A 20,401-nucleotide genomic window follows, 5' to 3' on the forward strand; every position below is an offset into this window, starting at 1 on the left:
ACTGAATCTTCGTTCAGGAATAGTGGCCTGTATCTGAGATAACCCCTGCAAGATCAGGAAGGTTTGTGCAGTGCTCACCCTCCAGCAAAAAGGTCAGTTCCTTTAAGCCGTTTTATTTCCTTCATCATGAATCCATTGGACAAGGCATCTCTCAGCTGGGAGCAGCAGTAATGTCACATCTTCGAAGAAATCAATTTTCAAGGAAGTCTCTCCTTACTGACTGTATAAATCACTTGGACTTACAAATTTACCACTTTAAGTCTGTGTTCGAATATACCACTTTAAGAACTATTCCAGAGTTTGGCTGTTTATTAAATTGCCATATAACATAACTTTCACTTATGTTAGTCGTTCATTTACTTTTCACTTTTGTTGAGCAGAGTTTAATAAATGTTTATGTTTGTTTATAAAACCTGACTCAATTCTATATTCATTGTTGCCGACCACGTGACAATAATATTAGCTCAGCTTGCCTTTCTATTCCCCTTTCCCTGGGACACTGGGAGTGCAGGAGCTGTCCAGCCTGTCCTGCCACACTTGTCCTCCTGCTCTGCATTTCACAGCCCCCACATTATGCTATGTTCCCGCTCCCTAATGGTTCCCATTTACTCAGTAATAAAATAAGCTTGTTTATAGTTTATCTCAATAGTCATCCCGGTTTTATCCCATCAGTGACACCCCCCTTCTCTACCCTCCCTGTAACTTCACAGGCTTCTTTTGTCATCTTCCCAGTCCTGACGACACATCTCCAAATTGAAACATTGATTGTTTCTCTTCACAGGTCTGGGCTGAGCTGCTGAGCATTTCCAGCAACTTCTGTTTTACAAGCTGTCACATTTCCCCAATCTCAACTCATTCTAGGCCCGACCCTTTCTTCAAGAACTGGGTGTGAATACAGCTTACCAAGCAAAACTACATTGTAGTGTAAATTTCAGGTCCGAAAATGCAAGTATTTTCAGAAAATTAATGTTGCAGTATCAGAGATAGTGTTATCAATTGCCAGCTGAACCTGCACATTAGATTAGATTAGATTCAACTTTATTGTCATTGTGCTGAACAGATACAGAGCCAATGAAATGCAGTTAGCATTTAGAACTTAATTTAGAATTTAAAAAGTGCAGAAGAATAGTGTTATTACAAAATAACTGAAAATAAGAAGTGCTACAGCATACAGATATAAAAGTACTGAGACAGTCCAATATGGGTGCAATACTGTTTAGCTTTATGATGTGAGGTTCAGCAGGATCACAGCCTCAGGGAAGCTGTTCCTGAGTCTGCTGGTGTGGGAGTGGAGGCTCCTGTAGTGCCTACCAGATGGGAGGAGAATAAAAAGTCCATGGTTAGGGTGAGATGCATTCTTGATAATGCTTTTCACCCTTAAGAACAAACCAACCAAGATAACACAAGGGAATATTCTTGTACACATTGATTAGGGGATTTACTCCAGTTTCAGCTGTGCGTGTGCAAATGGGAATAGTACTAACCTGTATTTCTTACAGGGTACCCATATTAATATGTTTTCATCTTCACAAGAAATAGATCAGTAATCCACAACTAGACAGGATATCCAAAGCTGGTGTAGATGCTGGAATGTGGAGCAACAAAGCATCTGCTGGAAGAAATTACTGGGTCAACCATCTGTGGGACGAAAGGAATTAATGATGTTTCAGGTCGAAAGCTGCGTCAGGATTTTGACGAGAAACAGTGACAATTTCTTGCCTCCCACAGATGCTGCTGGATCTGCCGAGTTCCTCCAGCCCAACTCAATGTATATCAGTAGAAGCCCATTAACTTAAAATGCCAGATTTAATTTCAGGTTTCCCAATATGTCATAAAACTTATTGATCCATTCAAGGATAAAGGGTTCCTCTCGCAGAAACTGAACCAGGATGAGACTTGGCCAACCATCCCCAAACCTTCTAAGCAACACAAGCTGCTTGTAGATGTATGGAGGCATGGCTTTCCACTTGCACACACATTTACATTTTAAAAATTCATTTGCTTGTAGTCAAAAACTTTCAAAAGTGGACAGTAACGTGAATAAATTATGCTCAGTATGAACCACATCCAAACAGCCATCATACTCTGTGAAAGTTCCAAGATAAAATGTTGTTTATTAATAAAAGTCCCCCAACTATAATGTAATTACATCTTATGGGAATTTGCTACGACATGGTTATTTCTCATTCCCACAACAGGCGTTTTGGGCAAGACTGGTGTGAATAACAAACTTAGAGCCGTCTTGTGCAGTTGGATCTACCTTTTGGAAATACAATGAAACCACCTATCCATATACAGCAGGCAAGCAGTAAAAAGTAACTTCCAGACCATTTGTTTGGGCTAAATTTCAATGGCGCTCCAGGATCACTGTGAGTGAAACGTTTCCAACTGGCAATTTGTACTCCTGCTCTGTAAAGATGCTAATTGAAATACTGTACAGCCACTTCCGTCGACATAAACAGCAGTTCTGAGCTGCCGATATGTACTGTTTTTGCTTATAGGGTTAATTGTGTACAAAAGACCAAAGTATGAAAAGAGTTCCAGTTGGCATATACAGTCGGCCCTCCTTATCCGCGGGGGATTGGTTCCGGGGCCCCTCTGCGGATACCAAAAAACATGAATGCTCAAGTCCCTTATTTAACCTGTCTCAGTGCGGTGGTCTTTAGAACCCAGCGCAGCTCTGAATCCAGTGTTTCTGTTCATGAAAATGATCACGATTGGAAATAAAGTGCAAATAATAAAGCGTTTGGAAAGAGGTGAAACGCCATCGGTCATTGGAAAAGCGTTAGGCTACAGTCAACGATCGGAACAATTTTAATGGATAAAGTGAGAAAGGCCCTGCCCCGATGAAAGCTACAATTATTACTAAGCAAGGCAGTGGTTTAATTATTGAAATACATACGTTTCTTAAGTGTTTTATGTGTAGAAAGGTAAAATATATACTATATACTAAGACAAACGTTTGACTGACGCTATATAATACCGGAGGTACCTGTTCTGACTCATTCATAACCCGGGGACTGCCTGTACTTTAAAATCATCTCTAGATTACTTATAATACCTAATACAATGTAAATAGTTGTTATACTGTATTGTTTAGGGAATAATGACAAGAAAAAATAGTCTGTACACTCTCAAACAACGAGTGCTGGAGAGAGAACTTTCCCGATTAGGATAAGGAGGACCAACTGTATTACAACTCTACATCATTATGTCTTGGACACTCAGGTGAGTGAAAGACAATTCACTGAATTTCAACTGAAGTTCAAATCAACACTGAGTTGCAGGAAAAACCAGAGTCTGAAATGGTTTAACTGAATTAAAATTAGTCCTTTTCAAACATTCACGACCCTCATTGCATTTGTGTTGTAACTAAGGTTTGCCACTAAACACTATTTGGTTCAATGGCAGAGCCTTTCCTTGATGGAACTCACATGAAATTTAACATATGATCCAAGACAACAATAAAATCCAAAGGGATTACATGCATTAGCATTAGGAGGCACCTAATGATTTTATTAGTTTGTTCTTAATTACTTACTTCAATTTTAGAAGTCTATTAAAATTCTTGGCAATTTTGTCAAAAGGCAAACACTTCCCACAAGGCTTTGCCTTTTCAAAGCCCATTAGGAATAAGCCTTCAAGACTACCTACCCACGGCAAGACACCACTGGCCAAGCTGAGTGTAGCTGACCAGATCCAACATTACCTGGCCCAACACAAAATGAAATGATAGCAGTAAATGTTTCATTATTTGTTTAGAGTTCATACACAACAGGTGTTCACAATTTTAAAGAAAGTTACATTTCTATTTTGATTTGTACCTTGCTTAATTAACTTCGTAGCTCCCTACTTCCTTATTCGTGCCAATAAACTGGACTCCAAGCCAATCCAAACTGGTCAAAGAAAGAGTCAAATCTGATTAACATAACTATGAACAATAAAAATTAGTGTAGTGGAAAAAATACTTAAGGATAAATGAGTAAGGCAAAAAAATAATTCAATTGTTTCATAAGAGATCAGTAACATAAAACATCCAAAGTCATAAGTTTTGTATTTAAAATCACAGTAGTGCAACATTAAAGAAACGCAGAACCATGGAACAAAAACAGCAGAGAACAAGTACTTTAGCCAGACTGCACTTACATACAAAGTCCACATTTCCTTGATAAAACACGGGGATGGTGCCAGAGGATTGGCATATTGCTCATGTTGTTCCATTGTTTAAAAAGGGTTCTAAGATTAAACACAGCAATTATAGGCCTGTCCGTTTGACGTCAGTGGTGGGTAAATTAATGGAAAGTATTCTTAGAGATGGTATATATAATTATCTGGATAGACAGGGAACAGGGATTAGGAACAGTCAACATGGATTTGTGCGTGGAAGGTCGTGTTTGACAAATCTTATTGAATTTTTTGAAGAGGTTACGAGGAAAGTTGATGAGTGTAAAACAGTGGATGTTGTCTATATGGACTTCAGTAAGGCCTTTGACAGAGTTCCACATGGAAGATTAGTTAGGAAGGTTCAATCGTTAGGTATTAATATTGAAGTAGTAAAACGGATTCAACAATGGCTGGATGGGAGATCCCAGAGAGTAGTGGTGGATAACTGTTTGTCAGGTTGGAGGCCGGTGACTAGTGGTGTGCCTCAGGGATCTGTACTGGGTCCAGTGTTGTTTGTCATATACATTAATGATCTGGATGATGGGGTGGTAAATTGGATTAGTAAGTATGCAGATGATACTAAGGTAGGTGGTGTTGTGGATAATGAAGTAGGTTTTCAAAGCTTGCAGCGAGATTTAGGCCAGTTAGAAGAGTGGGCTGAACAATGGCAGATGGAGTTTAATGCTGATAAGTTTGAGGTGCTACATTTTGGCAGGAATAATCCAAATAGGACATACATGATAAATGGTAGGGCATTGAAGAATGCAGTAGAACAGAGTGAACTAGGAATAATGCTGCATAGTTCCCTGAAGGTGGAATCTCATGTGGATAGGGTGGTGAAGAAAGCTTTTGGTATGTTGGCCTTTATAAATCAGAGCATTGAGTATAGGAGTTGGGATGTAATGTTAAAATTGTACAAGGCATTGGTAAGGCTGAATTTGGAGTATTGTGTACAGTTCTGGTCACCGAATTAGAGGAAGGATGTCAACAAAATAGAAAGAGTACAGAGATTTACTAGAATGGGTTTCAGCACTTAAGTTACAGAGAAAGGTTGAACAAGTTAGGTCTTTATTCTTTGGAGTGTAGAAGGTTGAGGGGGGACTTGATAGAGGTATTTAAAATTATGAGGGGGATAGATAGATAGGCCTTTTCCATTGAGAGTAGGGGAGATTCAAACAAGAGGACATGAGTTGAGAGTTAGGGGGCAAAAGTTTAGGGGTAACACGAGGGGAAATTTCTTTACTCAGAGTGGTAGCTGTGTGGAACGAGCTTCTAGTAGAAGTGGTAGAGGCAGGTTTGGTATTGTCATTTAAAGTAAAATTGGACAGGTATATGGACAGGAAAGGAATGGAGGGTTATGGACTGAGTGCAGGTCAGTGGAACTAGGTGAGAGTAAGTATTCGGCATGGACGAGAAGGGCCGAGATGGCCTGTTTTCATGCTGTAATTGTTATATGGTTAAAACAACAAGTCCTAAGGCAATGTAAATTCTAGTATAACAATAATCAATATAACTTCTATTAGCTGCTATTTCTACACCTCAGAGCTTTCTATTTTGTGAAATATCATAGATCAGTAGCATTGGCACAGGAAAAAAAAATTGAAGATGCCAGCTCTCAAAACTGAGTACTCAGTTGGCAAAGAGAAAATGCAAGTTAGGGGGCAATCCTTCAAGTTAGGAAAAAGCTGGTCTTATTCCACACTGGAGGAAGTCAAGTTTAGCACCATCAAAAGTTCTTTCTGCTGAAATTGTTTAAATTCTGGAAAAATGTTCTCAACACAAATTGGAATAATACTTCAATTTCAAAACAGCAAACCTTTGTAGCCGTTTCTCATAGACACAGACTTCCTTTTTCAAGAGAACCTTATGATCCTGACTGTTTTACAAAGATCAAGAAATATTTCTCCATTAAATCAGCCACTAACAATGTTCAGAAGCAAGGCAGTGTGTACTTTGCAGATCTCAGTATGAATCCCTTCATTTGGCAGCTTAGTTACTGATTGGCCACTTCCAGCATTTCTTTCACAGTTAGTAGTTTCTCTCTGGGCTTGCCCACTTTTTCTCCTTCTGTCACTTCAAAGGAGTCAATTTTTTCCCATCCAGAAAATGAAACTGGGCAGATTCCTAAAAAAAAATCAAAATGTGGCTTATATAAAATGCACATATATCTTTATCAAGCAGTTGAAAAGTTAGAGTATTGCCAGAGAAATCTGCAATCAGAATCCTAAATAATTGCTTCATACTCCTCAGCTCCATAAAAATAGAGTACAATGATAAAAATACATTTTTAAGGACTGGTTACTTAACACAGGTAAACCAGATTTGGATCACATGCTCTTTAATGAAGGGAAAATATTGTACAATATCACACTGGAGTGCCAAACCAAGAAATGCCACCTCAGCTTCACCTTCAACATTAGACTATATGGTAACTAGACAGAAGAATTGAGGCCAAGATCTAATCCACCTCTTACCGGGGAGCAGCAAGACCAAGGCATGATTTGGCCAGTTCCTGCTCTTACTTCACATTACAAGGTGATGAACATTCTTAAGTCCGCATTAGGCCATCTTCAATGTTTAAATTCTGGAGTATACCTGCAACTTTCTACCACACCATTCTATTAGGCAGTATGTATCAACTCTAGGAAAATGTGCCTTCAAGAGACAGCTTTCCCCTTACCAATATTTAAATTATTGCCTCACAGAAGGTATCATAGATAAGAAACTGCAAAGAGTTGTAGATATGGAAAGGAGCCTCCTCTCTATGGACTCTGTTACATTTCTTGCTGCATCAATAAGTGTGTTGATTATAGGAGTTAGAACTTTAGTGGGAGAGGCCACAGAGTAGGAGTAGATGGTTGCTGGGGGTCTGTGTACCACAGGGATTATTTGTCATGTTCATTAAAGATTTGGTTGATAGTGTGGTAAACTGGATCAGCATATTTTCAGATGATACCAAGTTTGGGGGCATAATGGAAAGGCTATTAAAGCCTGCAGCAGGATCTAACCCAGCTGGAAAATTGGGCTGAAAAATGGTAGATGGAATTTAATGTAGACAAGTATGAGGTGCTGCACTTTGGGAGGACAAACCAGGGTAGGACTTACACAGTGAACAGGTGGGCACTGAGGAATAGGTTACAACAAAGGGATCTTGGAATACGTAGAACAGTATAGGTCATTCAATCCATGATGTTATGTCAACCCTCAACCTACTCTACGATCAATCTAACCCAGTGGTCGCCAACCTGTCGATCGGGATCGACTAGTCAATCTTTGAGAATTTCCCAGTTGATCCCGAAAAAAAATGAAAAATAAATACACAAATACTGTTGAGAGATTGTTTCCGGGTTGTGGGGTTTTAGTTCCGTTCTTTCTGCCCAGTGCGCATGCGTGGAGCTCCCCCCCACTACACAGTGTACTTCCGCGGTCCCCAACCGTGAGGAAACGATACGAGTCAGCTGCACATTTCCTCATTCCCCGTCATGCCCACTGTTGAACTTGAACCCACACGAGGTCATCAGTCGCCTAAGCGCAGTAATACCCTCGCGCCAGGGATCACTGGTTGGCCTCGGGCAGCCAGCAGTAAGTGCCATCGCTACTGGCCTGGAGCGCTGCCTCTAAACCTGTTTAATCACACCGAATGTTCGTGGGGAATCCAGTGCTAAAATATTCGCAGATGATCTAATTCGGGCTCAGCGTTTCGTAAGTATCAGAGCAGCTACCGCACTGCGAACTACTGAAACAAACTTTTGTTGGCCGATAGGTCCTACAAGGGGGGCAGGCAGGTGCTCTGTCACACTCCCCGCCCAGTCGGCCGCTCGCTCCGGACTGCAAACGCCGCGGCCCCGGTACGGGGACCTCCAGCCCTGACCTTGTCCTCTAACCCCACCCACAACCAGCCGCACCTGGCCAAGGCGGCTGGCGGGCGGGAGGCTGGAGTTCAGGCCCGGAGGTAATGAAACCCTCAAAACTGCTTCGGCACCTTGAGTCCAAGCACCCTGCATTTAAAGACAAACCCATTGAGTTTTTTCAGCGGAAAAAACCTGAGCAAGCGGGACAGAAGCCGAGAGCCATGAAAGCTAAATTGCGGAATAGGCTAGACATAAGGAACCTGCTTCGAGTATCACTGTATTCCCATCGTGTTTAACACCCCCTTGCTCCCGTCGGCCCGTCTGCAAGAATATTGTCAATGTTAAACCAGTCCGCGGAGCAAAAAAAGTGTCGGTACCCCCCGGTGTTTATACATTATTTCTACTTCCGGGTTGTGGGGTTTCACTTCCGGTCTTTTCTGCCCTGGTGTGCATGCGTGTAACTAATTGATGTGTGGTCGATCTTGCCTTTTACTAAGGCTGAGGTAGGGGATCTTGGGCTTAAAAAGGTTGGTGACCACTAACCCTTCCCTCCGACATTGACTTCCATTTTTCTTTCATCCATGTGCCTGATAGTCTCTTACACAGATCAATAATTCTTTGAAAATGGCATCACAGGCAGATAGGATCATAAAGGGAGCTTTGACACACATGCCTTCATAAATCAGAGGAGTTGGCTGTTATGTTGAAGTTTTATAAGAGCTTGGTGAGGTCAAATTTGGAGTACTGTATACAGTTCTGGTCACCTACTTACAAGAAAGATATTAATAATATTGAAAGAGTACAAAGAAAATTTGCAAGGATGTTGCCAATACTGAGGACAACAATTGTAGGGAAAGGTTGAATAGGTTAAGACTTCCACCCCTCATCCCCCCCGCCCCGGAACACAGGAGAATACAAAATTATGAGGGATATAGATAGGATAAATGCAAGCAGTCCCCTCCCCCCCACTGAGGATCCATGAGACTGAACTATAAGTCATAAGTTAAGGGTGAAAAGTGAAATATTTAAGGTGAACCAGAGGGTAAACTTCTTCACTCAAAGTATAGAGCAAGCCACTAGCAGAAGTGGTGAATATGGTTTCAACTGTAACACTTAAGAGAAGTTTGGATGAGTACATGGATTGGAGAGGTATGGAGGACTATGGTCCAGGTGCAAGTTGATGGGACTACGCAGAATAACAGTTCGACACAGACTAGATGGGCCAAAGGGCCTGTATCTATGACTCTATTGTGCTACAGCTATACAAGTCATTGGGGAGTCTGCACATTAAGTACTGTGTACAGTTTTGGTCACCCTGTTGTAGAAAAGATATAACTAAACTAGAAAGGGGGCAGAAAAATGTCATGAGGATGTTGCTGGAACTCAAGAATCTGGATTATAGGGAGATGTTGTCCAGGCTAGGTCATTTTTCGTTGGACTACAAATGAAAGAGGAGGACTTTAAAGTGTAAAATTATGAGAGCTATAAAGAACATAAATGATAAATGTCTTTTCCCCAGAGGATAAAGATTTAGGATGAAAAGGGAAAGATTTAAAAGGGAAACCTTTTTTCTGACGCAGAGGGTGGTGAGTACATGGAAGGAAGAGGTTGAGCCAGGTACAATAGTATAATTTAAGCAGCATTTGGATGGGCACATGGTGGGAAGGGACCCAGAGGGATATGGGCCGAGGAAGGAAATTGGGACGAAAAATTGGGCCTATATTTAGGCAGTATTGCTTTATGAACGTCATTTGGAGCCACTCAATTTATAGTGAAGAATTGTTTTAAACTCAAGAAAATCTGCAGATGCTGGAAACCACAGCAGCACATACAAAATGCTGGAGGAACTCAGCAGACCAGGCAGCATCTGTGGAAAAAGAGTAAACAGTTGATGTTTCAGGCCAAGACCCTTCATCAGGATTGGAAAGGAAGGGGGGGGGGGGGGGGAAGTCAGAGCAAAAAAGTGAGGTGAGCAGAGGAAGTAGTACAAGGTGGTAGGTGATAGGTGAAACCGGGAGAGGGGGAGAGGGTGAAGTAAAGAGCTGGAAGTTGATTAAAGAGATAAAGGGCTGGAGAAGGGGGAATCTGTTAGGAGAGGACAGAAAACCATGGAAAAAAGGGAAGGGGGAGGTGATAGGCAGGTAAGAAGATAAGGTGAGAGAGGGAAACAGGAATGGGGAGTGGTGAAGGGGGGTGTGGCAATTACTTGAAGTTCGAGAAATCGATATTCACGCTACCCAGATGGAATGTGAGGTGTTGCTTCTCCAATCAGTGTGTGTCCTCATCATGGTAGTAGAGGCGGCCCTGGACTGACATGTCGGAATGGGAAGTAGAATTGAAATGGGTGGCTACCGGGAGATCTTGCTTTTTGTGACAGATGGAGCAAAAGTGCTTGTCGAAGCGGTCTCCCAATCAACAGCAGGTCTCACCAATATACAGGAGGCTACACCAGGAGCTCTAGATACAGTAGATGACCCCAACAGACTCTCAGGTGAATGTTGCCTCACCTGGAAGGACTGTTTGTGACCCCAAGTGGTAGTGAGGGAAGAGGTGAAGGGGTAGGGGCAGGTGTGGTACTTGTTCTGCTTGCAAGGGTAAGTACTACGATGGAGATCAGTGGGGAGGGATGAATGGACAAGGGAGTCGCAAAGGGAGCGATCCGAGCGGAAACCAGAAAGTGGGGGGGGGGGGGGGGGTGGAGGAAGTGAGGGAGAGATATGCTTGGTGGTGGGATCCAATTGGAAATGGTGAAAGTTTAATGTATGGAATGCGGAGACAGGTGGGATGGTAGGTGTGGACAAGAGGAACCCTATCCCTGCTCTGGTGGCAAGAACATGGGGTGAGGGCAGATGCATGTGAAATGAAAGAGATGCAGGTGAGGGCAGCATTGATGGTGGAGGAAGGGAAGCCCTTTCTTTGAAGGAAGGCATCTCAGTTGTTCGGGAATGAAAAGCCTCATCCTGAGAGCAGATGCAGTGGAGATGGAGGAACTGAAGGAAGGGAAATGGCAATTTTTACAAATGACAGAGTGGGAAGACTATAGTCTAGATAGCTGTGAGAGTCAGTGGGTTTATAAAAGATATTAGGGGATAGACTGCCTCCAGAGATGAAACAGATCAAGAAAGAGTACAGAGGCGTCAGAAATGGACCAGACAAATTTGAAGGTAAGGTGGAAGTTGGAAGCAAAGTTGATGAGCTCAGCATGGGTGCAGGAAGCAGCACCAATGCAGTCGTTGACATAGTGCAGGAAAAATTGGGGAGTGTTGCTGGTGTAGGCTTGGAACATAGGTTGTTCTATGTAGCTGATGAAAAGACAGACGTGGCTGGGACACATGTGAGTGCTCATGGCTCCACCTTTAGTTTGTAGGAAGTGGGAGGAGACAAAGGGGAAATTATCGAGGATGAGGACTGGTTCTGCCAGATAGGCGAGAGTGGTGGTGTAGGGGAATTGGTTGGATCTGTTGTCCAGAAAGGAGAATAGAGTTTTAAGGACCTCCTGATGGGGGATGCAGGTGTATTGGGACTGGACATTCCTTAGTGAAAATGCAATAGTCAGGGCCAGGGAACTTGAAGTATTTGAAAAGATCAAGAGCATGTGAAGTGTTACAATGTAGGTAGGAAGGGACTGACCTGGGGTCGGGGGGGGGGGGGGCAAGGAGGATAAAACAGGGTTAAGATATGCAGACACACGTTCAGTGGGACAGCAGGCAGAAACAACGGGTCTATCTGGACAGTCTGTTTGTGGATCTTGAGTAGGAGGTAGAAACGGGAGGTGCGGGGTGAGGGAACTATTAGGTTGGTGGCAGTGAATGGGAGATTCCCAGAGTTGATAAGGTCAGTGATGGTGTGGGAGACAATGGCCTGGTGCTACTTAGTGGGGTCCTGTTCAAGGGGAAAGCAAGAGGAAGTTATCGCCTGGCCTCAGCAAGGTAGAGGTCAGTCTGCCAGACTACAGCAACCCTCTTATCTGTGGGTTTGATGATGAGGTTGGGTTTAGTGCAGAGAGTGGAGAGCAATGCGTTCAGAGCAAGTGAGGTTAGAATTGGAGAGAGAAGTATGAAAATCGAAATGGTTGATGCCTCCTCAGCAGTTGGCAATGAAAAGATCCAGAGCAGGCAGAAGGCCAGAGTGGGGAGTCCAGGAAGAGGAGTAGGAAGTAGGGGTAAAGACAGGAGAGGAGGGGTCATTGGTGTGGACAGGAGAGTCCTTGATGGAGAAACAGGCTCAGAGACGGAGGCAGCAGAGGAAGAACTCAAGTGTCATGGCGTGCACTGAACCCACTGAGATGTGGGTGCAAGGGAACAAATGTGAGGCCCTTACTGATGACAAAACATTCTGCCTCAGGTGGAATTGTAAAGACTAGCACAGATGAGAGCTGGGATCAGAGGGGGAAAGAGGGTTGGTGCTGTTAGAGGAGAGAGAAGGGTATGTGATGTTCAGGGAAGGAAGGGTGGGAGGAAGATGGAGACTCAGTGGACCCAAGAGCTGACAGTGGGGCCTGAGAATGCCGGAATTGCAGAGTGGTGGGGAGGAGAGACTGGGCTTTAATGGCAGTGCGTAAAGCCTCTGCCTGGACCTGCTGTCAGTCAAAATTCAGGCTGCAGTAGGAGTTAAAGGTTGGCACTGGTGTTTCCAGGTTCTGAATTGTTTTAAACTACACACCTCTTTGCTTAAGCAAGGCCTCAATTACTTTATACCCTCCTTTCAAAGCAGATACATCCAATATTCCTGATTGTACATCTTCCAAAATAGATTCGGCTGTTTCAAAACTGTCATTCATTGTGGTTGCGATGACCCCTACTGGTCCTCGTTTTACCCAGCCACTGCAGTACATGCCTGAGACAATGAGAAAAGTGAAAAAGCAAGATATTAATGAAATGCAGAGAAAAACATTGCAATACCCACCAGTTTGATGATTGTTTCAAACTTGTCATCACATTTTCTATTGCACATATTATTTCCATGACTTTCTGCTATCTCAAAAAGCCTTGCTGCTTCATTAAGCTTGGATGTGACTGGATTCTTAATTTCCTCCTTTTAAGTGCACTTGGTGACACTGAACCATTGTGGACCTGTGTACAACCATCATTATTTGCTGTTCACTCACTTGTCGAGTACTTAAGCCTGTACTATAGTACAAAGTTTTATTGTCAAGATGCAGACAGCACTGTCAATGCCACAACACTCTGATATTTGCTTCAAAGTGACGGTACTGTTGGACCAGCCGTTTGACACAGACTCCTTGTTGAATTAAAGCGATTCAGCAAAGGCCAAGAACAGATGCAAGCCAGGTAAGGCAACAACATGGTTTCCTTCCCTGCTGACAGGTTCTGTTTAAACTTGATAGGGTGGTTGGATTTTTTCATTAAAATTCACTGGTCATTTTTACTATCCTTTTTTTGTTGTCCTAAATTAGCCTTGATGGGTCTTGAGTTTCTCAAATTTCTCTAGATTACTAATTCAGTGCTTTCTGAATTAAAAGTTAGAATGGAAATGGAAATATTGTGGATTCTGGTTAATCGGGACACACATTATGGCCCAATTAAGCGGCTGCCTTAATTAACCAGTTTCATTAAAGTATTTAAAAGATATAAAAAAGACAAACTACCATTTAATTGTGAATTAAGTTAGAACACTACCAATACCTCTACAGTACTATAAATCTGTATTACCGTAGATTCCGGACTACAGAGCGCACCTGATTTTTAGCCGCTGGCACTAATTTTAGAAATAAAATCATTTTTTTAAATGTAAAGGCCGCACCGGATTTTAGGCCGCACCGGATTTTCGGCCGCAGGTGTCCCACGTTGTAATATGAGATATTTACACAGAAAGATATTACACGTGAGGATTTTTTTAACTTTTAATTAAATCCATATGGTAACAAAAACAAATACATATTGCAAATGCTTTTTTTCGAACCGTGCCCGTACGCGGCTACTTTTAAATATACGTTGCGTATACTTCTTTACTGAACAACATTCCAATATCTCCTAACGACTGGTAAAAAATATATATACTGCAGCCTACCAGGAAAAGTTATTGATACCTTTAACTTAAAAGCAGAGTTCGCTCGGATCCAAAGCCGCTCGCGGAATCCGCTCCCCCCCTCCTTTCCGTTTCATCGCAAACGGCATTTAAAAGCAGATTTCGCTCAGATCCAAAGCCGCTCGCGGAATCCGCTCCCCCCCTCCTTTCCGTTTCATCGCAAACGGCATTTAAAAGCAGAGTTCGCTCAGATCCAAAGCCGCTCGCGGAATCCGCTCCCCCCCTCCTTTCCGTTTCATCGCAAACGGCATTTAAAAGCAGAGTTCGCTCAGATCCAAAGCCGCTCGCGGAATCCGCTCCCCCCCTCCTTTCCGTTTCATCGCAAACGGCATTTAAAAGCAGAGTTCGCTCAGATCCAAAGCCGCTCCGCCGCTCGACCCCCTCCTTTCCGTTTCATCGCAAACGGCATTTTCCCACAAGACGCCGCGAAACCGGGTGTGTCGTCATAGCATCCCGCGATGTAGTACAGAAAACAAATATAGTTTAAACTAAGTAGGGTAGGTAGCACAATGCTTCGAGTGTTTTCCATGTTGATGAGGGTGAGTACAAATGACTGATTTACAATAATTTAATTGTGAAAGTGCGCTTGATTTATCGTACAATTTCATTGGACCTCTGTGAACTACTCATCAATTTTATTGGTCTACTGTTACGAGGCAAAATGTTTACGAGGCGGCATGAAAAAAACCTTGCATTAGCCGCATCGGATTATTGGCCGCAAAGTTCAAAGCTGTTCAAAATGTGGGAAAAAAGTAGCGGCTTAAAATCCGGAATCTACGGTAGTTATTGATAGAGGAATTCATCTGCTGTGTCCTTTCGATTGACTGAAAATAAACAAAATCAGCACAAACACCTAGAATAGATAATGCACTGCCTTCCACACTCATCCCATCTTCCTGCCCCCTAACAGTGATAGGGTTCCTTTTGTTCTTATCCACCACCCCTTGAGCCTCTGCTCCATACTCTCTGCAACTTCTGCCATCGCCGAAGGGATCTTTACCTCACCCCTCTCAGATTACTGCAGGGATCACTCCCTTGGCGATTCCCTTGCCCATTCATCCTTCCCCACTAATCTCCCTCCTGGCACTTCTCCCTGCAAGCGGCCAAAGTGCTACAGCTGCCTATTCAATTCCTCCCACACCTCCATTCAGGGCCCCATACCATCCTTGCAGGTGAGGCATCACTTCACCTGCGAATCTGCTGGGTTCTTCTATTGTTTCCCCACTCTGGCCTCTTAACCTCTTCTCACTTGCCTGTGCCCTCTCCTTCTTCCCTTCCTCCTATAGTCCACTCTCCCCTCCTATCAGATTCCTTCATCTACAGCCCTTTACCCTTCCTACCCAGCCAGCTTTACCTATCACCTCCCCCTCTCCACCTTTTTAATCTGGCGTCTTCCCCCTTCTTTTCCAGTCCTGAAGGGTTTCAGCCCAAAGCAGTGACTGTTTATTCACTTCCATGGCCACTGCCTGACTGATGAACATTTTGTGTGTGTTGCTTTGGATTTCCAGCATCTGCAAAATTTCTTGTGTTTATGTTTTATGTTTATACAACTCTTCAGACAATTTCATCCTCCAAGTCTTTATTTTCATTGTAACCTTCAAGATAATTGTAGATACCTTCAAATACATCATAATTCCTAACCTGTAGTGAAATTGTTTCATTTTCACTCCTGGCTGGTTCTGTCATCTCCAAGCAAACAGTGTTAAGCAAAACAGTTCCAAATTGTCTTATTGCTTAATCTCTTCCAACCATTTATGACAAAAATTACTGCTTTTCAAATACAAACACGCGTAACTGATGCTATTTAAAAACTGATCGCTCTAAATACCGTGTTGTGGCTGATAGCCACACAAGTGCACCCAACTTGCACTACTTAGAAAATGTTTGGCAACTGGCCCCAATCAAGTGGCATAATGTTCCAAAAAAAAAAGAGAAAGGATTCCTGGCTATTTTCTCGATTTAGATTTTGTGTTTTTTTTTTTTTTTAAAGAGTTGTCCCAAATTACCGGCTGCCCTGACTAACCAATGGCCCAATTAACCAGAATCCATCGTATATTAAAAATGGCAATCTTTTTGCAATGTTCAGTTTTGAGAGTGCACAGCTAAATTTCCTACTTGACCATACTACTTTGAGTTTTCAAACACTGCAGAATCTCTCCCACCATATTCCCAATACTTCATTAAATTTGATTGAAAAACAAAAGCTTATGCTATAAATACTATGGGGTAGGCTCGATGCTGAGACGTACATGTGAATAAAACACATTCAGCGAGTCAGAAAGGGAATGGGTGCTGGCCAGGCAGAGTGGAGGAAGGAAGGAAAGCATCAGCTCCTTCGACTGAACACAGATCTGGATGTTGTTGGGGGAATGCAGCAAGATCCAGGTTCATAGTAACATGGAAGGCTCTTCGGCACAAAGAAGAAGCAAAAGTGGTGGAGGCAGAGAGAAGGGATTTCCGTGACAGAAGAAGAGACAGCCTTTCTCCAGGGACAGGTGCAACTCTTAGGTGTCATATTGTCAGAGGTCAAGGATGTCATACAGTATACTGAAAAGGAGTGTGAAGAGTGAATAGTCATTGAACTTAACAGTACCAATGGCATATATAAGAAAAAAAAGTATGAATTTATGAAATTAGGAAATAAATTTGACAGAAACATTTGATCCAAGTAATCTCAAGGAGATGTGCCAAGGAGCACAAAAACAGGAGAAAAGACCAGTTGGTGTTGTGGTCACCCTGTTCACACTCCTGTTCATAACCAGGACACAGATGGTACAGGAGTGTGGGTTGTGGATTCCTGGGTGAGTGGAACTGCTTATGGAAGATGGGATGGCTTATACCCAAGCAGCACTGGGACCATATCCTCATGAGAGTGTTTGCTGGTGCTTTTGGGGAAGGTTTAAACTGGAACAGCAAGCAAATTGAAACCCAATCAAGGTGACGAATGAAAAAGGAAAAAAAGCAATAAAGAAATGAAAACTAGAGAAAGCACAAGTAGCAGGGAAGGAAATCAATTATGACAGGCAATCTGGGCCAAAGTACAAAAGGGTTACAAGCAAAATTAGAGGGGAAAAAATCAAGATGAGAAGCTTGGAATCTTTGAGTATGATGAACTGGCATTAACATGCATGAACTAGCAGCACATAAACAGGTGGATAGGTTTGATCTGACAGACATTCCAGAGACATGTCTGTAGGGAGATCAAAACTCGGAACTTTAGCATTCAGAAATATTTTTTCGCTATGAAGAATGGGTGAGGAAATGGTGGAGATGGATCACTGGTATTAAAAGGTGAATTAGAAATAGTGAGGAATATGTAGGCTCAAAAGATATTGTCTATTTGTGTGGAGGCTTTAAAATAAAACCAAAGAATAAACAATATTGACAGGAGTAAATTGACTTCCAAGCAGTAGCTATGGTAGAGGAAATTGCATACATCTACAAACCATGGAGCATGTAAAACAAGAAAGCAGTGTAATAACTATGGGAGATTTTAATCTTCATGCTGATTGAGTTAATCAAGTTAGAATGGGCAGTTATAAGATTAAAGTTGGTACATCTGGAATGGTTTTATACAACAATGTACAATGGAGCTAATGAGGGAGCAGGCATTCTTTGGTCTGGTAATAGATTACAAGATAGGTTTAACAAATAGTCTCCGAATCTCTAAGGAATATTGGTCATTACATAATGATTTTTTAAAATTTGTTTTAAATGATTCTAAGGGAGGAATGAAAAAACCATGAGTAACCAAGGGAGTTGAGAAAGATAAGTCAAAAAAAAGGGGGGAAAATAAACTACGAGGACAAACAAGCAAGGAATATAAAAAACAAAGGAGCTCTTAATGTGTAAAGGAAAAGAGATCCAAGTGGTGGCACGCTTTACAGTACCAGCAACCTCGGGTTCAATTCCCAATGCTGCCTGTAAGGAGTTTGTACGTTCTCCCTGTGACCGCATGGGTTTCCTCCGGGTGCTTCAGTTTCCCCCCACAGAGCAGAGACATACCGGTTAGTAGGTTCATTATAAATTGTTCTATGAAGAGGCTAGGATTAAATCAGGCAACGCAGCTCAAATGGAGGGAAGAAGCTATTCCCTGCTGTATCTCAAGAAATAAATAAAAAATAAAATAAACACAAGACCTTGAGAAGATAAAGCTGCAAAAAATGTTATGGGGAACGAAGGAACAGCAAAGTAGTTACAGACTGATACAAAATATCTGTTCGTGATAGAACATACAATGACATGTAACTATGTAGTACTTTCTACATACAATGCCATCACCACAGAAATCAGTTTGGGCAGTAATGGGCTAAAAGCTGAAATCTTCACTGGCTCAATGACTTGCTTTCTAGTATCCAAAAAGAGTGGACTGATATTCCAAACATCCTTGGCTTCTGGAGAAGCACCAGAATAGGAGCAACAGCCAATATCACACCCCTATTCAAAGCAGAAGAGAGACAAAGACAGGGGAAACTAAAAGTTGATCTATTGTTGAAAAAATTAAGCAAGAGCAATACATTTAGTAATTTATAATCTAATCAAGCAGAGTTACAGTTTCCTGAAGGAGAAACTGTGTCCAACAAACTTTTTTGTGAAGAAGTCTTAACTAGAGCGCATGGAGGGAAACCAGTCAGTATCCTTGGCATTCCAGAAAGCCTACAACAAAATGCCTCATGTAAGCAAACATGAGGAAATCTGCAGATGCTGGAAATTCAAGCAACCCACACAAAAAATGCTGGTGGCCTGCTGCGTTCCACCAGCATTTTTTGTGTGTGTTGCCTCATGTAAGGTTACAATTTTCACACTGATGATTGCAATGCATTGGAATGGACAGAGGATTGTCTAACAAACAGCAAGTAGGAAAACAAGTGTCATTTTAGGGTTGACAACCTGTGACAAGAGGTGTGCCACAGGAACTAGTTCTGAAACTTTAGTAGTTGTAAAGAAAAAACACACTACAGGAAAAAAGATGTACTGCTGCCAAAATTTTCAGAAGATACAAAGGCGGGTGGAAATGCAAGCTGTGAGAAAGTTACAAACAGTTTATTGAAATATTTGATAGTTTAAGAAGTGGTGGAAATGTTGGCAAATTGAATATGTGAGGAAAAAAATGAGGTTTTTTTTGGGAAATAGCAGTTTTTTTTTTAGGGGAAAAAACTACAGATGGCTACAACACAATAGAGATGAGGGGTGGGGGTCCTTCAGCACGAAATGTTGTAGGCTAGCATGCAAGTGCAGCAGGTAAAGGAGAAGGTTAATGGGATATTCCCTCTCATTTTGGGGGGAGGGGTGGAGTACAAAATCTGTGAATCCTATTTAGAACCATAGAAAACATGTTGTCATTCTGTCTATAGAACCATAGAACACTACTGTACAGAGCATGAATGGAACCACACTTTAAGTACTGCAAAAACATTCGGTCTGCTTACTTAGGGAGAAGTATCACATCATGGGAGGGTAGTTCAGAGATGGCATACTACAATGATCTCCAGGTATGAAGCAATCTGTCCTATGAAAAGGTTAAACAGACTAGAACTCTACTCATTGGAGTTGAAAAGAAATTGGAACAAAGATTCTTAGTGGTTAAATATTGAAAGGATATTGGTGCTGAGCCCATCATTGTTGCTCATTTATATAAAAGATTTGGATGACAACGTACAAGGTCTAGTTAGTACGTATGCAGATAGGCAGCATCTCATACAATGAAGGAGGTAATCAAAATTAGGAGGAGATCTTGATCAGGTAGGAGAGTGTGTGAAGAATAGCAAATGACATTCAAACCAGTTGACAGTGAAGTATTGCATTTTGGCAAGTCAAACCAGGGGAGAACTTGCACAGTGAATGGTAGGGCCCTGAAGAGTTCCTGAACAGAGGGACCTACGAGTGCAATTATACAGTTCCCTGAAAACAGTATCACAGACAAGGCAGTGAAGATGACCTTTGGCATGCTGGCCTTCATCAGCTGGGTCAATAAGAACAGGAGCTGGGACATGATATTATACAAGATATACAAGTTATTCAAGATGTTAGCAAGGCCACAACTGGAGCATAGTTTTGATTACCGTCTTAAGGAAAAACGTCATTAAGAAAAGAATGCAAGGATAATTTACAAGAATGCTGCCAAGGCTTTGAGTTATAGAGAGAAGTTAGACAGGCACTTTATTTACACTATATTCCTTGGAGCACAGGAGACTCTGGAGTAACCTTATCAATGTGTTTAAAATCATGGGAAGCATAGGTAGAGTGAATGCACACAGTCTTTCCCTGGGGTTGGGAAATCAAAAACTAGAAGTCATTGGTTTAAGGTAAGAGGGAAACTTGAGGGGGAACTTCTTCAC

At 42.1% G+C, this 20,401-nt stretch overlaps 1 protein-coding gene across 1 annotated transcript in view; it reads right to left on the bottom strand.

The window, feature by feature from the left end:
* Positions 1–2,094: 2,094 nt before the first annotated feature.
* fdxr (ferredoxin reductase) overlaps positions 2,095–20,401 on the bottom strand; it is a 54,860-nt gene continuing 36,553 nt past the window's right edge. Inside the window, exons 11-12 of the mRNA XM_073026748.1 lie at positions 12,678–12,851; positions 2,095–6,288 (exon numbers count right to left, since the gene is read on the bottom strand). Of these exons, the coding sequence (XP_072882849.1) occupies positions 6,158–6,288; positions 12,678–12,851 (305 nt within the window). The 3' untranslated portion in view covers positions 2,095–6,157. The remainder of the gene's footprint in view (positions 6,289–12,677; positions 12,852–20,401) is intronic.

This window comes from Hemitrygon akajei, chromosome 22 (genome assembly GCF_048418815.1).
Source record: "Hemitrygon akajei chromosome 22, sHemAka1.3, whole genome shotgun sequence".
In the NCBI taxonomy this organism is placed as follows: domain Eukaryota; kingdom Metazoa; phylum Chordata; class Chondrichthyes; order Myliobatiformes; family Dasyatidae; genus Hemitrygon; species Hemitrygon akajei.